Source organism: Chaetodon trifascialis, chromosome 9 (assembly GCF_039877785.1).
Source record: "Chaetodon trifascialis isolate fChaTrf1 chromosome 9, fChaTrf1.hap1, whole genome shotgun sequence".
Lineage (NCBI taxonomy): Eukaryota > Metazoa > Chordata > Actinopteri > Chaetodontiformes > Chaetodontidae > Chaetodon > Chaetodon trifascialis.
The window spans coordinates 27,610,663-27,628,591 of NC_092064.1; the positions used below are offsets into that span (position 1 = coordinate 27,610,663).

Here is a 17,929-nt window from a genome sequence, read left to right on the forward strand (position 1 = left end):
ATCTCGCGAGAAAGGCGCTCCAGCTGGCTCAGATTAGGTCATGGTACAGTAATAACCCCAAACACTGCGGTTCACTTTCCTGTGTCTAAACACGAATTGAAATAAATAAAGCAAGTCTAACAGGAAGTGTCCTTAAAATATCAGCATATAGGAAGGTGGATTGTATTTGGACAGTATGAGAACAGTTTTGTTTTTCACCAAAATCTGACAAACTGTGCCTTTGGCTCCAGCAGGGCCCGCATGTCTAAAACTGAAATTCATATGTGAAATTTTTGAAAGATCAAAGTAAGCATCCTTCACTTTTACGCTTGAAATGTTAAATTAATGATGAGATCAATATAAATGTCAATCATTTTAAGAAGCAAAACAAATCACAATCCATCCATTCTTTTCTACACAGCACACCGTCTTTCCCAAAGCGTCTGTGAAAGTTCATGATTATAAGATAAGATAGTGAATGGATGAAGGTGTTTATTTTACATGTCAGTCTGAGGAGAAGCTGTCAGATAACTGTCGGGGAGTAAACAGGACAGTATTTTCCTCTGACTGCTACAGAATGGAAATACTTGTGAAACAGTGAAGTGCAGCGCCTCACAATCCTTAGTAGTAAAGTACAGTGCTTGAGTTAATGTGTTTACTTAGTTTCCACCAGTGTCATTTCCATAAAATACACAATGATGAAGTGCTTTTCCTGCAGCACAAGTTATCTCATCAGCATGTAACAGCTGAGAGCGAAAACAAGAGGAAACACAGTGATGACTTCTTCAAATTTATCTTTGATCATCAGCTCTTATCTCAAAGTGCTGCCGGCTGTCTTCAACACATTAAACTCGCTCCCACAGATAAGTGACAGAGTAATCTTTGCCCTCTGCGTCAGTTAATCATTCAGCTCTGGCACTGTCAGAGTCGAGGATTTAAAAGCTTCAGCTGACACTCAGACAGGAGTCCTCCATCACTGCTGTGGCAGCATGGCGACTGAACAGTCTGAGGATGCGTCCAGAGACACGACTCACCAGAACCAGAGCTGTGGACTCATCGAGAGGATCAGGAAATTCAACCCCAAGGAGGTTCTCACCTGGTGAGTGGACAGAGGAAGAGGAGGAGGAGGAGAAGCACCTTCATGGTCACCTGTGGAGCTGTGATCTCTCAGCATGTTTCAGCAGTGTGTTACAAAGAGTGGAGGAGAAAATAATGCTGCTGTTACTTCACTGAGGCTTTAAGTAGATTTTTAAATTTACTGGTTTGGTCTGTACTCAACTACTGCATTTAAGTACAATTTTTAAGTATTTGCATTTGAGTATTTCCATTTTATGCTGTTTTATGCTTTTATTCCACTATAGCTCAAAGGAACATGTTGTACTTTTTACTCCACTACGCTGATCTGATAACTGCAGTTAGTTACTTTGAATACTCCTGATTGATCTTTAGATTCAGAGTGAGGCTGCAGTGTAAAGCTTCCTTTTTGTTTGCCCAGACACAGCTGCTATATCGCTCTCACCAAAGCCACCAGACTCCATTTACAGAGGCAGTAATTTTATCACCATAAAACACAAAATCTGACAGAAACAAATAAAAATGCTCCAACAGTCAGTCGACAGAAACCCTTAATTCAGCGACACAGAGGGGAAAGTATTCTGGATCTACAGGCTCTATCTCTGTCTTCTCTCCTGACTGTTGGCAAAAATGCAAATAAGATTAATAACTGATCTCAAGAATTTTCCAGTGGCCATGAGGACGTACCTTCCTTCTCCCCCTCAGGCAGTTGGCCAAGACGCTGGCCATGGGTCAGGGCCTGGCCGGGTTCATCTGCGGGACGGCCATCACCTCCCAGTACCTGGCCACAAGCTTCCATGTGAACACGCCGATGCTGCAGAGCCTCTTGAACTACACCCTGCTGTGTGCCACCTACACCACCATGCTGATCTGCAGAACAGGTAACGCCACCACCAAACACCTGAGATCAGGCCTGTGATCTGTTTAAACTGCAGTTTTACCAAACGGTTTGTTTGATTTCAGCCGTGCGTAATTCAACTTACATGTTCAAAATGTATTTTAAACTACAGCAACACTGAAATAAAAAGACAGAGGAGGGGATGGAACATTTACTCACGTACTCAATGTACTTAAATACATTTGAGGTACTTGTACTCGAGTATGTCTCTTTATACAGCTCCTCCACGACAGTTCAACAGAGAATATTGTACTTTTTACTCCATTAAATTCCCTGACAGCTTTTGTTACTAGTTTTTAAAACACAATCAGTGTCTAAAATATGAAACGCTGTTATGAACAAAACTACAAGAGTTTATAAAATAGTACAAATTAGCTCCACCATGACAGCTGCTGTACAACAGGAAAATGCTGCGAACACATCAGAGCATCAGTAATAATATAAGAATTTGACAGCGACAAGTTTTTTTTTTACTTTTGATACTTTAATTTGCAGTAATACCTAATACTTTCACCAAAGTGAAAACAGCATTTTTATAGTGTGGTATTGCTGCTTTACTTGAGTAAAGGAGTACTTCCTCCACCAGTAACACAGAATGATCATGACATTGTTTGTAAGTGCCATTGAAATACATTGTGCAGTAAATAATGATATTGTTTATTGAACAGCTGCTTTTCATTTCACGACATTACATTTGAGTGTGTGGGTCAGGGGGAAGTTGTAGTGCAGAGTTCCTGACCCAGCCGCCTGCCCTCAGGGAGCAGCAGCGTCTGTCTTCAGGCTTGGTGCTGAAACGAACATTTCAATACTGAAGTTCAGGGGCGTTCCCCTTTAAAACGCAGGGGATGGCAATATTTTACAGATTCTGAAGAGACGATGGTGGAAGTACCTTCTGGTCGGACTGGTGGACGTGGAGGCCAACTACGCCGTGGTGAAAGCGTACCAGTACACCACCCTCACCAGTGTGCAGGTGGGTACGGGCTCAGCTTGTTTCATGTTTGGTGTTTTTGTCTCAGCAGTGATTTCAAGTCAACAGGCGTCAAGTATACTCACGTTTGTAAGCTGTAGAAAGTTGCACTTTCACTTGAGTTTCACTGTGCAGAAAGATGTTCGTGCTGTTTGGAAGCCAATCCTGGTCCAAACAAACACTGAGAGCAGACTTTTCATGTCCTGTGAAGCAGTTTGACGTCTGAAATGAAGCATATTTGCACAATGATGAGTTCAGGATTTTTTAATGGGGAAAAGAAGCAGATGTCATTGTGTTTACTGCTGTCTGCAGCTGCTGGACTGCTTCGTGATCCCGGTCCTCATGTTACTGTCCTGGTGGGTTTTGAAGACACGCTACAGGCCGGTCCACTATGTTGCTGTCTGCATCTGTCTCCTTGGGGTGGGGGCCATGGTCGGGGCCGACCTGCTGGCCGGACGAGACCAGGGCTCCAGTGAGTAAAGTCGTAAAGAGCCTTTTGTTGGTGGATGATGTGCAGATAAACAAACCAACACTGCTCCACCATCAGTGTTAGACCGCAGCTTGAGACGTCTCTTCTCTCCTCAGCCTCAAACATCTTGTTGGGTGACGGTTTGGTGCTGATCAGCGCTTCGCTGTACGCAGTGTCGAACGTGTGTCAGGAGTACACAGTGAAGAACCTGAGCAGAGTGGAGTTCCTGGGCATGGTCAGCCTGTTCGCCACAATCATCAGCACCATACAGATGTACGTGTGTGTGTGCGTGTGTGTGTGTGTGTGAGATCAGTCTGAAGACTCATTCAACGTTAATCTGCTGTTCTTATTTTCCGTTATCCAGGGTGATCCTGGAGCGTAATGAAATTGCTGCCATCCAGTGGAGCTGGCAAGTCGGTCAGTGATGATCTCACACAGGAACATTTTGAAGGCAGGATGAGCTCTCACCTGTCCTGGTTCACTTCTTTTTACACTGAAAAATCATCCTATGGATACGGATAGAAGCAGATTCAAAAAGCTTGAAGTCATCTTTGCAGCCTCAGCTATAGCTCTTGTGCGTGGAGGGCAATGATTAATCTGGAGCTGGAAAGCGAACAGGGAAGCTGCGCCTCATAATGCGTCTGAGGCAGGAGGTCTAGGCAGGAAAATTCAAATCATCATAACTCGTATTGATGATACAGGATAGTTGGCTGAATAGAAACTGCAGCTCTTCATACCGCCATGCCTCGTCTCTCCTCTCAGGGCTCCTGTTCTCTGCCTACGCGCTGTGCATGTATGCTCTGTACAGCTGCATGCCCATAGTGGTGAAGCTGAGCAGCGCCACCTCCGTCAACCTCTCCCTGCTCACCGCTGACCTCTTCAGCCTCTTCTGTGGGATCTTCCTCTTCCAGTACAATGTGAGCGGACACACACACACACACACACACACACACACACACACACACACACACACACACACACACACACACACACACACACACACCTGTGTGAGGATATAGTCTTTGTCCCCAGTCGCACTTGTTGGTCTTGACGTCTTGAGTCTAAAATTAGTCCCTGCAGATTCAGAGTTTTAGGAAATTGTTTGAAAATTAAACAATATGATTAAGTCTTCATATTTCAGTATCCTTCAAAGACAACATCTCAAGCTGAAGTTCCTTTTCTCCAATGTACACACTCACGGTGCTTCGTCCTGCCCCCCTTTCTGGGTCACAATGACCTGCTGAATGCTACGATGACACATCAGCATTAATGAACTGTAAAAGGGGTTAAAGTGTAATCTCAGCGGCGTGTTTGAACACAGCAGCATGCATGCACACAGTGTGTAAACTCGTGAGTCCGAAGTCCTTTAAATGAGCTTTTAAAAAAACTTCACAGGTTATTTCATCATGTGCTGAATATGTAAATGACACCTGCAAGCATTCACCTTGGTTTTTCCTCTGCTTACCTGACATGAACTGCTCATTTACTCGAGCGAGCTACTGGAATATTTTCATTTTATGCTACTTTATGCTCATTTGGAGATTAGGGATCCCACCCATCTTTTAAGACTTACTCACCTGTTCATATAGGTAAGTTTTACCTGCCCTCTGTCTCTCTGCCTCAGTTCTCTGCACTCTACCTGGTCTCTCTGGTGGTCATCCTCATTGGCTTCATCACCTTCAACGCTGTGCCGACACCCACTGACCGCAAAGACCCAGACACTTCCTCCTCTTCTTCTTCTTCTTCTTCTTCTTCTTCTTCTTCTTCCACTTCTTCTTCCATCTGTGAGGAAGGTTGCTATGACAATCCTGTGGCCACTGAGAATGACATTATGAAGGAGGAAGTGGCAGTGAGGATCACAGCTGAGGACGAGGAGGATGAAGAGAAGCAGCAGGGGGATGGAGAGAGGAGCAAGGGGTGGGATGAAGAGGAGAGGAGGAGGAGGGCTTCAGGGCCATCGCAGAGGATCATCAGAGGACAGAACAGCGATGAGGATGTTGTTGTTGGACGCAGCACTAAAATGTGAACAGAAATCTGTCAATACGTGTTTATATTTTTTAACCTTCGGTTAATTTTGACAAGAATTGTTCATCTTAGAATTTTCTCCGGTGGCGGAAAGTAACGCAGTACATTGACTCAACTACTTTTATACTTGTTCTCACTACATTTTGCATGCAAATATTGTACTTGTTACTCCACTACATTTGATATGTGATAACTTAAGTTACTGCTAGTTACTTTGCAGATTCAGATTATTAATATAAAAACTAAGTCAACTAATAAATTCATGTGGTATTTATTATATATAAGCTGGGCTACCCAGCAGTGTGTATATAAAGTTATCAGAATGAGCCCAAACTTCACCTGCTGCAACATTAAAGTGATCAACACATGAATGCATCAGTATTTCTGAGCCATCTTGAACTTTTTGTACTTTTTATGTATGTTTTAATGCCTTTATATTTTGTGTACAGAGAAGACAGAAATAAAAAAATCTGTGCAGATGCAGCAGGACAATATTAGGTGAATATAATCCAAACATACGTGAAGAACATGGCTCTGGACAGACATGAAGGAACCTCCTGATGCTGCCCGGCACTGATTGGACAGCAGCCACACAGGTTCAAGGACACCATTCGCTCAGAGGGAGAATGGTCCACTCAGCTGCCTGTTGTGGTTGTTTTCATCCTGAGCAACCAAAGCCACCAAACTGCCACAACCAGTTTAAAAACGTATTGGCTTCAGATCCAAAATGACACTAGACAGGTGTGCAGAAACAGTGAAGTGCATAAACTGGAACATAAACAGGTTGAGCAGTAAATGTATGTGTACTGAGGTGTAGCTTGAGACACGGCAGTCGTGCTGTGGAAGCGTCTCACTGCTGTATAGCAGAGTACACAACACCCCCAGGTGTTTGCTGTGGCTCTGATATGAAGACCTGCCCCAGGTGAGGCTGGACCTGGGCTCGGTGGTGCATCTCAGACACCCAAAGGTGACAGCACAGTATAAACATAAGCTCCATTGTTGTTATCTTGAAATGGAGCTGTCCTCTCAGAAGCTCCTGAAATGCTTTCGTGCCAGCAAGCGTGACTCACCACTGATAAGTGGATTAGACACTTAAAAGCCTTCTGCTGAAAATGACCACGGATTTGAAACAGACCACAGCTGAAATGGGCTTCTGCTGTCTTGAATTTCCGCAAGGAAGTCAGTCCCATTATCTGCAGGCGAAGCAAGCTGAGGATGGAAGCTGTTCTGTTTGGCATCGCAGCGTGTTAGAGACGTTTCTGATGCAAGCAGCTAATGGTCTTAGATCTGGACTGGTGTGTCATGGCAGCAGTGCAGCATCTGTCGTGTTTATCGTTATCACAAGAAAACCTGATGACTCCTTGACATTCAGTCACTTGATAGGATTACATGTTTCTCTAGAGGGTTAAGAATCTTCAGCTTTACCATTACAGTCGGTTTAAGATGAAGCAAGCCTGCTGCTCTGCCAGCCACCATGTGCAATGGCAAGAATACCTGAAAAAATGCTAATGTGCTGCTTAGCAAAAACAGGTAGATTTTGACATGCACATATTGAAGTCTTGATCCAACCAGCACACCAGCGTTGAATCACTTCCTGTATGACAGATGAACTACTGTTCAGAGCCCAGCATGTGGGCTGCCAGGACCACAGCCAGAGGTGCAGCGTGTGCTTATATGCTAAGCAGTGCTGTAGCAGTCTACAGTGGGTCTAATAACTGACTGGCAGGAGACTCCCCGTGAACAGTTCACTGTTGTTGATTAGTACTAACTGAAGTGAGCTGCAGACACAGCGACGGACCACAGCACTTTGCTGGAAGCCTGACGTCCACTTCTATCACATCAATTAGTCCCAGTCGAGATGGATTCTGTGATGCGTCGGGACCGGTTAGCTAATTATCAGAGGCCTCAAACATTTGTGGGCTGTCTTTATACACGTATATAGCAGTCAAAGGTTTGGACACACCTACTCACTCATTCAATGATAGTACTCCTGACTAAGGCATTGATAGTAAATACGTTCCTATATTACACAAAGGAATTGATATATTGCACCTTAAGTTGAAATACACCTGAGCAAATATTTTCACAGTATGAATGAACACAGTTAATGTGTATAATAGTGCAGTCATACTGAAGGTCTTGGTGAGTGTGTGGTCTACTGGGAGCACTGCTGGTTGTAAAGTCTGACAGCTGCAGGAAGGAAGGACCTGTGATAGCGTTCCTTCACACACTTTGGGTGAAGCAGGGGTCTTAAAAAAAATCCTAAAACTTCATTGAAGTTATTTTTCTCCATCACTAATCAAACACTGTTCCCATCACGAGGTCTCCTTTGCCAGAACTTTATGCAGATTAGATGCTCATTTACATATGCAGCCTTCCCGCCATATTGAAAAAGGTCATTTGTGGCAGATGTAGTAAATATCCTCTCATAGGAGACAAAACGTAGGTTTGAAAGTCAGTGTTATTGATCAACAAATCAATCAGTTCCTGCTGTGTTTTCTGGTCAATTCAGGCTTCAGAGCAAAAAATTCTCTTCTATCATTTACAGCCGGCAGTACAGACAGATCAGAGGTCAGCTGGTAGAAATGTATTGTCTTGGTTAGAGACATACTGGCAGCGTGGCTGATTAATAATCCTTCATTATTGTTAGACACATCTGTATTGAATAGATAAACTGAATCCGATGTTGTTAATTGAAGAGCTTTCTTTGTAATTGGATGTACTGTAATCTTTTACTGTCAGGTGTTACTCAGGTTATTTTACGTCTCACTGGTTGATTTTTACAACGTAACAGGAGCTCACAAACTTAACTAATAAAAAGAAGCTCATTTTATTGTGTAGATTTTATCTATCACTAAAAGAAACTTCATTCTCCACAAACGGTTGAGATCAGGGATGATAAAAATATATATCATTAACAGTTTATGTTGGCAGGAAAATGAAGCAAAGTCTGAACTTGTGCTTGTTCGCTTGTAATGTGGCCCTTTTTAACGTAAAATGTTACTGAGCATAACAGTTTCTTGTATTGTTTCTGGTGGAAGAACTTCCTTGTGTCCCTTCCGCCTCTGAAATTACACCTAGGCCAGGTGGTGTGGACAGTATTTTAGAAAGTTTACGTAAATACTATATATAATACCGACGAGCCATTCTGCATAATGTGTAGACTACGTATTTACAGAAAAAATATGTTTTTGGTGCCAAAAGCCCTCTGCTTGAATTTAAGAGTAGGACTTTCATGTACTTAAGTATTTTATAGTGCTGTTCATCAGAGTATTTCTACCACTACCTCTGCCCTTCAGCTTTAGTCTTGGCTTTACTACAGAAACGTCCTGTCCGTTTGTATTATTGATCAGGCTTTGTCGTCGACGCCTAAATGCTGCTCTGGGGTCCTTTCGTTTGCGCATGCCCAACAAATGTTTGCTGCCGTAGCCGGACAGCAGCACGGAGAATCAACACACTGGGGATGGTCTCTTCATTTTTAAAACAATATCAACGTTAAATCGCCACAAAATGAAGTTTCCTTACTCGTAGATTCGTGAGGAGTAAGTATTATCCCCTTTAATACGGCTCGCGCCGGTGTTTTCCGTCAATGAAAAGCTAAAGTTTGCTAACCAGCTGGCCTGCTCACAATAAGCACAAAGAAGCTCCTTATTTATTGTGGTGCTTGACTCGAGGTAGCCTATTGAACGATGTAATTTCACCGTTTTTGATTTCCACTGTGGGAGTTGTGGTGGCCCCACCGTCAGTCCAGTTTGCGTTTGCTTCCTGAAATAGTCGAGCTACATTTATTAGCTCGTTACTCGTGTTAGCAGCTGTTTTAAACTACAGCAGATTAAGGCTGGATGGCTAGACAGATGGCTAACGTTACCTAGCTACGGATGGGCTGTCTGAAAGTTAACCTAGCTCACCGTGAGACTGTATTAAATATATAATTCGACACCTTCAGAAAATCTGACAGAGATTAACTGAGGCGTTAGCTGATGATGAGCTGTCTGTCTGTCTGTCTGCAGAAAAGGTCACATTATGCAGTCTGCATTCATGAAGATCCTCTTTTCCTCTAACAACACTCACTGCGTCATCCTGTGGGACACAGAGGATGAAAAGGTTGAACCCAGTCAGCTTAAGAGCATCGGTCTCATATCCAGATCAAACAGGAGAGCTCAGAGTCTTATTGAACGTACGCTTACACAAACAGCTGAGACGACACCTTAACTGAGAAGGCGAATCTAGGAAGAATTAAGGTTGTATCACTGGAACAAGTCAGACATGTGTTTGGACAGAGGAAGTGAACACACGATGAATCATAAACTGTCTGCAAATCTATGATGAATCTGCAGAATGATGTTACTGAACCATGAGAACACGTCATTACCCGAGAGATCCTTCCCAGTGGAGCAGATGGGGAGTAAAATCCACAGCAGGCCTGCGACCAGCTATTATTTTCATTTTCCATGAATCTGACACTGTTGCTAATGGAGGCCAGGATGTTTGCTTAAACTATCCTTTGTGCCCTTGTTGTGAACACTGCTTCTTTGTGTAATACCTCTGACACAAGCTCACTACATGTTTCAGCTGGTGGCTGCTGCAAGGCCAGATCACTACAGCCAAAACAGCGTTGATTCATTAGAGAAGTAATTCAGATAATCCATCGCTTGAACCTGTTTTTCAAGGAAACATCAGACTGCTTTTGCATCAGATAGTAAATTGAAAATCTTTGGGTTTTACACTGTTGGCTGGGCCTTTTCAGTATTCCCTGACATTTTATTGATTATACAGTTAATTGTGAAAATAAGTGGCTGAATTGCTACTGAAAACAATCATTGATTGCAGGCCTGCTGTGCACTTTGTCCCTGATCGTTTCCACTGAAAGCACAGGAGGAAGGAAGCAGAAACTCTTTATTATTATTATTCTTATTCCCAAATTTACATATGGAAATGTGAGCATGTGTAAAGATTTGGCATTGAAATGAGATTCCAGTGTGGGCGGCGGCACTGCCCTTGTCGAGCTGTCTAGCTCGTCCAAGTCTGAGGAGTAATTAGACTGATTATGGTTTACTCATACATCGTTTTGCAGATTCATTATCAATTTGCAGACGGTGTGTGATTCATCACTGGTTCACTACCGCTGTTGCTGTAACTGTCAATACCTAAAGTTGCCTTGTTAAAGTGGGACAGTCTCTAATAGCTTTTTGGACTAAGCTTGTCTTTAAGCTAAAGTGCTGTGCGTTTGGATTCGATGGGGTCTATCTTTTCACATTACGACCGACTAAAACATGTTCAGCAGAGCACACTGTGCTTTTTTTTTTCTTTTTTCTTTACCTTGTGTGAGTTTGAAGAAGATAGCCGGTTGGCTTGCAGCCCGCCATCATGCCGCGTCTGTGCTGTTATGTTCAGGGAAAACAACATCTTTTCCCATCTCCATCTCAGCTCTTTGCTAGCTGCAGCGTGTACACAGCCAGCTTTTATAGAACCATGATGTCACTTTATTACAAGCTGCCATTTGCTAAAGGTCAAACTGTACTGGATGTGAAAACAGGCGATAGCAAAGTCATTTCACACCAACGTAAGTGTCTGTCAGCGGCTGACTCGCGCCTGCTCTGTTTCTCCCCAGTATGGTGAGGAGAAGGTGTCCCATGCTGCATTAGTGGAATAGTGACATGCTGGCCTGTCTGCCAGCATCAGGTGACCCTACCATCAGACTTCTCTCCCGCACGCAGATGAACACTGGACTTCAGAAATGTAAGTGCTTTCTTCCACCACGTCCTGGTTCATTTCCTCATTGTTCGGCAGACAGCATGTCGACGCTGCAGTTTTACACGAGTTACACAACAAGAAAGTGTCATTAACCTTATAGGTAAACATTCAAGGGCGATGTTTCTTAATTCTGTAGCTTAAACTGTAATGAAATACCCACCTCTACCTGCCTGTTTGGTTAAATTATAGCTGAACAGTGTACCTGATCCTTGCTTCATAAGCTGAACACTTCAGGTGATTTTATTTTGTTGACTGTTGTGCTAGCTTTTCACTCAGTCTATTAAAGGCTCCAAGCATTTGATGCAGAGCATTAATGGAGGCAAAATGAGGTTTTGTTGTCCATAAAGTGCCATGCTAGCTTCAGTGACTCCAGAACTGTAAACAGAGAGCTGGAGCAGAGAAAGCTCCCATGTAGCTCAGGCTGCTAACTGTCAAACAGTCTAATGCTACAGGACCTCTTAGTATATGATGTTATGATTTACCATCAGAACCCATCCAGTGTGTTTTGTGAGGCATTGTCTGACTGTATACACATTTCAGGGGAAACTACACAGAAGATGAGATCTGCCAGCTATCCAACCCCAGCAGAGTTGGATGCCTATGCTAAGAAAGTTGCCAACAGCCCTCTGACCATCCAGATATTCCCCAACAGTGTCAAAGTACCTCAAAGGAAGCACATTCGCCGCACAGTCAACGGGCTTGACACGTCCTCGTCCAGCCAGCGCCACAGTCCCTACCCCTCTCAGGTCAGCTCCAGTAGGGGCCTGCTGGCTGTCCTCCGCGCGCCTGCCAAAGGCGTCATCAAAGAGTCGGACGGTAGCCGCGCCCGACAGCTTCAGAAGGCCATCATGAACCCTCACAGCGGGCCGTACGCCACTCAAAGCACTTTAAATCTTCCTCAACCTGCTCCTCACCTGCAGGGCCCCTCTCAGCCTGCAGTCCAGGCAGCCCAGAAACAGGGTACAGTTCACCCACAGGCACTACAGCAGAGCATGACTCATCCAATGACCTTACAGCAGCCTCACACTATGCCTCACCCGCAGGCTTTACAGCAAAGGAGCATGGCTCATTCACAAGCTCTGCAGCGACAGCAGAGCTTGTCCCAAGTTCAGACTTCACAGCAGCAAAGATTGGCTCACCCGCAAGGCATCCAGAGGCAGCCGAGTCTGCCTCACACCCAGGCTCTACAGCAGCAGCAGCAGAGCCAGTCCTGTCCACCAGTCGTACCACAGCAGCATCTTTCTCATCTGCAGACACTAAAGCATCAGCCGGCTCCTCCGCAAGCTTTACTCACACAGCAAGGTGTGACTCAGGATCTGCGCCACATGTCTGATGGAGCTCAGCATCCGAGCCTGCAGCACACCCAGGGGCTAGTTGGTTCACAGCCCCTTCCCCAGGCTGTGGGTGCGGGACCTCCTGCTGTACCTAACAGCCTCCAGCAGCCGCCACCGGGGGCATTTGGGCCCCGGAAGCTCCCTGATGCAGACGCCCCACCAAATGTAACTGTATCTACCTCCACCATCCCACTGTCCATGGCAGCCAGCCTGCATCAGAACCGGCCTGGTGACCTGAGCAGCATTGTGCACCAAATCAACCAGTTGTGCCAGGCGCGGGCTGGCATGGGCACCACCTCAGTCTGTGAGGGCCAGATTGCAAACCCCAGCCCCATCAGCCGCAACCTGCTGATCAACGCCAGCTCAAGGGTGTCCTCTCACCACCCGGCTCTGGGCTCTGTGCCCAGCTGCCTCATGGTAGGACCCCCAGACAAAGCTACGGCTCAGACTGCCAGTGCTGCTCTCCATTCACAGCCCAATATAGCTGCTACTAACAGTATACCTGCCTTTCACACGGACCCAGAGAAGGTACACCTGCAGCAGCAGCAACAACAACAGCAGCAGCAGCAGCTTCAGCACCATTTACATCAGCAGAAACAACAGCAGCAGCAACAGTTACAGCAGCAACATTTACAACAACTACAGCAGCAGCAGCAGCGCTCCTGGGCTCAGCATCAACTGGCCCACATGCAGCAGCCGCCTGAGGGAGCCCATCCCTGCAAGAACCCCAGGATGGAGCCTCCAACTGAGTGTGCTTTCCCCTCTCGAAACCTCAGCTATTCCCACAAGCTACCTAACACTGCACAGTTTCCTCTAAAACACCCCGTAGAAAAACAGCGACCTTCATCCCCAGTCAACTGCCCGGGAGGTTCACTGCCTTACATTAATGGCCACTACATGCAGCCGCCGTGGTGCAGCATCCCAGCCACAGCAGGTAACAATGGATCCGGTCCTCAGGACCTCCCAGTGGTTTTCCAGGGTGCGCAGGCTGCTGCCTCTGCGGACCGCATCCCAGGGGCAAAGTACCGGCCAGGTAAAGAGGGTCCTACTGGTCAGTCCAAGCTGATGCAGAATGTGGATTTCTTAGGAGGGGACTTCCAGATGCCCAGCTTTCAGGAGCAGAACATGGATGTGATGGAGAAGATGCACCGGTCAGCCATGGGTCAAGTTCAGGAGCCCAACAACAGTGGAGCTGTTCACACTCATCACCCAGGCTACCGTTAAGCGTGCGCTTACCTCCCCTCGCTGTTGTGAGTTCTTTTCAGCAGCTACTTGCAGCTCCTGTGGTTTATTCTTTAAGATCTTGCAAGTGAACAATTACATTTTATTGCTTCAGAGCTTGATTTGTAGACCCACCAGGTGGTGATGTTTCAAAGTATTCCTCAGGTTAAAGTGAAATTTGGGCACATTTTATGTAGATGTCCAATCAGTGTTGACGGTAAATGTCGTCAGTTGAATCAATAAATCACTCCGTGCAGTATATGGACCAAGAGAGCTGAGTTCTCCTGCTCGTGGAGCCATGCCGGCAGCGCCTACATGTCCCAGGATGCACTGCACGTGAACTGACTCTCACACTCCCAAATGAGCTCCTGTAGTCTGACCATTTCTTCTTCATGTCTAACAACTAAATTTACATACAGCAGTGGCACAAAGAGGTGAGGAGGCTTCATCTTAGCACACAGCTAACGCTAGCTGAGCCAGCGCTGCAGCGCGAGGGACAACAGCAGCATTGTCTCGGTTTTTAACTGGCTTCAAATGAGGCTTAGCGTTCACATGTTCAGACAGACATATAAACAAATGGCTGATGACTCAAAACTGCTTCTGTGGTAGCTCTGGCTGCAAACGCAACGTTTCCATCAAAACAGTTAATCCACTGGAACAAAAACGGCTGAACCGAGTCAGCCTGAACACTGTAACACGTATCCTCATCCTCAACATCCTCTGCACTCGTATTTTGGGATGTCATTTTCACTGATGGAAGCGTAGCTGGTGTGTTTGTTGTTGAGGTGAAGCTCGCACACCTGGCTAACCACAGGTCACATGACGCGCTCGCCGTGCAGCAGGTGAACTCGGCTTTCTCTGTCGGCGAGCACCGATGAATTTATTGCCTCATTTGACTTGACACTGATTGGACATCCACATAAAACGTGGCGGATTTTCCCTTTAAGCCATGCCGTATTTTTGTTGCAGATGAAGGGTTTTTGAGGTCGTTGTCGAGTAGAATTCCTCTTTTCATCACTGGTATGGATGTGCTTTCTTTGTTAGTGTGTAAAATATTCATTTGCAGCTCAGAAACAACGCTTGCCACATGATTGTCACAGTGCTTTTCCCAGGTTGACACGGAACAATTCAACTTTTTTCTGCATTTGTGGCCTTAAAACTGCCCAAAGGCGAGATTTAGGATGTCCTGGTGTGATGTTTTATTTGAAATTATTTATCCTCTTAACAGGTTTGTGATCCATTGAAATAAGAAGGTTACATGTATATGCAATTAATAAGACTGTTGAAAAGGTTTTGTCCCGCCCGTAGTTGAGGTGTACACTCGTTAACAGGCTTAAGCGAGAGCCACAGCTCCTCGATCAGGATACAACACGGCCTCTGAGCTGCACTGTCAGCGGTCCAGGTAGTGTGCAAAAAAGCCGAGTTTTAGCTAAAAACAAGACAAAGCCAGCACTAGCAAAAACAGCAACATTCTCCATTTCTTAGATTCACGTCGTTTCTCGAGTTGCAAGTAGTTTTTCTTCTGTTTGGGAAGTCTAAAGTGCCCTCGTGTGTAATCTCTCCAGAGTTGCTTTTGAAGTAGTTGTTCCTTCATTACAGTTTTTGTTGTATTTCTGTAGACGGTCCTACTTGAAGTGTAGAAATAACTTTTTAAATGTTATACTTAACATTTGGCAGAAGGGGCAGAAACTCCATTAGCCCCTGTTTGTCTGAAGCTAATGTGAAGCAGATCGGCATCCCATTAATGTTAAAATGGCGAATGCCAGCGTGTGAAAGGCAAACTGATCGCTTGCAAATGTGCAAGTACTTCAAATAATGCGAGCTGGGAAAAGCTTCATTTCCCCTGCGACACGTTTCCTCACCACTTTACTGCTGTAACACAGGTGTACTGTTGTGGTGTGGACTCTGTGTGGCTTTGGTGGGCTGTTCATCTGCGAATCACTGGCCTCACCCTGTGCTGTGTTTCTGCTACCTATACAGAAAAAAGTCAAGACATTTAATGCAGGTTATGTTTTGCTAGATGTGTCTAGCATGAAGCTCTGGACCCATGTCCTCTTCTTTTTGGGGTTGATGTTGTCTGGGCAGATATTGCTCTGAAAAAGCCTTAAATGTCACAGTAGTTATCCTCAACTTAATACTTAAATAACTTTCTTTGCCAGGATCCCAACTTCAGTGTGGCGTCATTGTGAGAAAGAGTAAGTTATTTTTTCTTTGGTTCATTCGAGATCTGTTGAAACTGTACTGTCAGATCATCGGGCGGCGTTAACATGTGCAGGCGGTGGGGATGGGTGACCGGGTTGCCTTGAATTGAAATATTAAGGTAATGATGATAAAAGACCTGTCCCACTGTCGCAAATGTTGCCTATCAAGGATTTAAGATGATTTTAAGAGTAAAATATGAATAGTATTTAGCTGAATTATTAGGTATGTAGAACAGGGCTGTAGCAGTTATTTTAAAGTATTTGGACTGTGTTTTAGTTGGTATACTTAATAAATATCCTTATATAGTTTAATTTATTGTTTGGACCACTGCATCCTGAAGCCATAGGTGTTTCCACATGAGGTGCCATAGGTGACACACACTGACACAGACGGCCGAAACTCAACCGTCTGCACTCAGAAGCAAATCTGAGGTTTGCATCCGTGCGTTAATCCGGCATTGCTCACAGCGCCGAGCAGTTCGTCTTCTCCGAGTCGCTCTCAGAGTTCAGAGCAGGTCAAAAGGGAGACAGCATGGTGGACGGCTGACATGCAAACCGTAGCTTCTCTGGATTTTGGTCTTCATACTTGATGGCAGTTTGTTTTTTTTTCCTGGCTCATTTTTGATGTGCCTGCCCCTTAAAGCTGCTATATGTCTTTAATCTTAACACACACTAGTATGATTTGTGTGTGCGTGTGTATGAATAGTAATGATGTATGGGCTGTATCAATGAAAATAAGTTACTATGTAGGGGGTGGGCGCAGGGCGAAGGTCGCCTTGTCTCAGATGTGCCACCAGCCACATTTGAGATCATTCTGAATCCATAATAACTGACCAGTATTCAAAGTGGCTCCCCGGAGTCCGACCCCCCCCCCCCCCCCCCCCCCCCCCCCGGCCCCTTCGGGTTCCCTCTGAATCAACACTAAACCATTTGACAGACCTGCCCTGTTTGTTGTGAACTGCCTCGTTACAGCCCGACATAGTCAGGTTCTACCGTTTCATATGAAGTGCCTCCACTGGGCTTAGTATGGAGAAACGTGTGAATGGGTGCTTGTGTGTGTGTATGTTAAGCTTGGGTACTTGCACACAGGTGTGCACGCCGACAAAGGTGCACAAAGTTTAATCTCTGATGGGGGACCAAGCTACTTCGTGTAACTACTGATGCTGTGTCATGGACTGACGTCCTGAAGTGTGCCACGATTCCTCGACTCGGTCGGGATGTGTGAACCGTTTGCTGCTGACTCACTGACCAAAGTGACCAAGCGTCCCTCTCTGGAACCACCCCGGCCAAAAGCCTCGGCCAGCTTGTTGCGCTCTAACAGGAATGAATGAGCGACAATCAGGTGGCATAAAGGAGAGCTGCTGCCCTCATTTGGACGGTTACAGAAAATCTTGTGAAGTAAAAGTGAAAAGATGTGAAGCGAGCATAAAAGAAATCTAGAGCGAGTGGTTCCTGTCCGCACCCCAATTCTTTATTTTCCTCCCCCAGCAAGCAGGATTCAGGTGTTCTGAACAGATCTGTGTGTGTTTGTGGTTCCATGTCACACCATGCAGAAACAGTACACGTCAATATGCACGGTAAGAATCTACTGAAGCACATTGTAGCTCACCCTGTCGGTCGACTCAGATGGCAATATTTATTGGGGCTCAGGTGTGTAACAATTCTCTCTAGATTTATTTTTACTCCAATTTCTATGATTGTCTTTGATGATCAAAGAGCTGTCATGTTGTGAACGGTGGTGGAGGGGGCTTTCTTTCTCTACTTTGTGAAAATGTGATATTCCAGTTTTGCCTAACCTTCAGGAATAAAATGTCTTGCACAAACATTCCCCCTAACCAAAATAAAGTTTGCAAACACAAAGGGCGACTGTCTGTGTCATGTTCACGTGAAGATGAGTCACAGTGAGTTTATACTTCAGTTAGATTAGATCAGTGTTTCCCAACCACTGAGAAATCATCAGGTGTGTCGTGGAAGATCATCCAGTTTCACCTGATTGGTGCTCGAAGG

The 17,929-nt window shown here is 45.2% G+C and overlaps 2 protein-coding genes across 2 annotated transcripts; both read left to right on the forward strand.

The window, feature by feature from the left end:
- Positions 1-968: 968 nt before the first annotated feature.
- On the forward strand, positions 969-5,413 carry LOC139336794 (solute carrier family 35 member F2-like). Its single transcript, XM_070971034.1, has 9 exons — positions 969-1,078; positions 1,759-1,934; positions 2,794-2,921; positions 3,231-3,390; positions 3,504-3,660; positions 3,752-3,804; positions 4,150-4,304; positions 5,012-5,269; positions 5,384-5,413. The coding sequence occupies exons 1-9, from the start codon at positions 969-971 to the stop codon at positions 5,411-5,413; spliced, it is 1,227 nt and encodes a 408-aa protein (XP_070827135.1).
- Positions 5,414-8,820: 3,407 nt separating this feature from the next.
- Positions 8,821-17,773, forward strand: LOC139336745 (protein FAM222B-like). The gene is made up of 3 exons (XM_070970953.1): positions 8,821-8,954; positions 11,024-11,151; positions 11,707-17,773. Exons 2-3 carry the CDS (start codon positions 11,070-11,072, stop codon positions 13,722-13,724), a joined length of 2,100 nt encoding a protein of 699 aa, XP_070827054.1. The 5' UTR covers positions 8,821-8,954; positions 11,024-11,069; the 3' UTR covers positions 13,725-17,773.
- Positions 17,774-17,929: the final 156 nt, after the last annotated feature.

Bases quoted from the DNA above. Each gene is read 5' to 3' on its own strand.
- LOC139336794 (XM_070971034.1), top strand. From the start codon at position 969: ATGGCGACTGAACAGTCTGAGGATGCGTCCAGAGACACGACTCACCAG. The intron at 1,935-2,793 runs GTAACGCCACCA...TTTAAAACGCAG, and splicing joins CATGCTGATCTGCAGAACAG to GGGATGGCAATATTTTACAG. The intron at 3,391-3,503 runs GTGAGTAAAGTC...TTCTCTCCTCAG, and splicing joins CGGACGAGACCAGGGCTCCA to CCTCAAACATCTTGTTGGGT.
- LOC139336745 (XM_070970953.1), top strand. From the start codon at position 11,070: ATGCTGGCCTGTCTGCCAGCATCAGGTGACCCTACCATCAGACTTCTC. The intron at 11,152-11,706 runs GTAAGTGCTTTC...TACACATTTCAG, and splicing joins GAACACTGGACTTCAGAAAT to GGGAAACTACACAGAAGATG.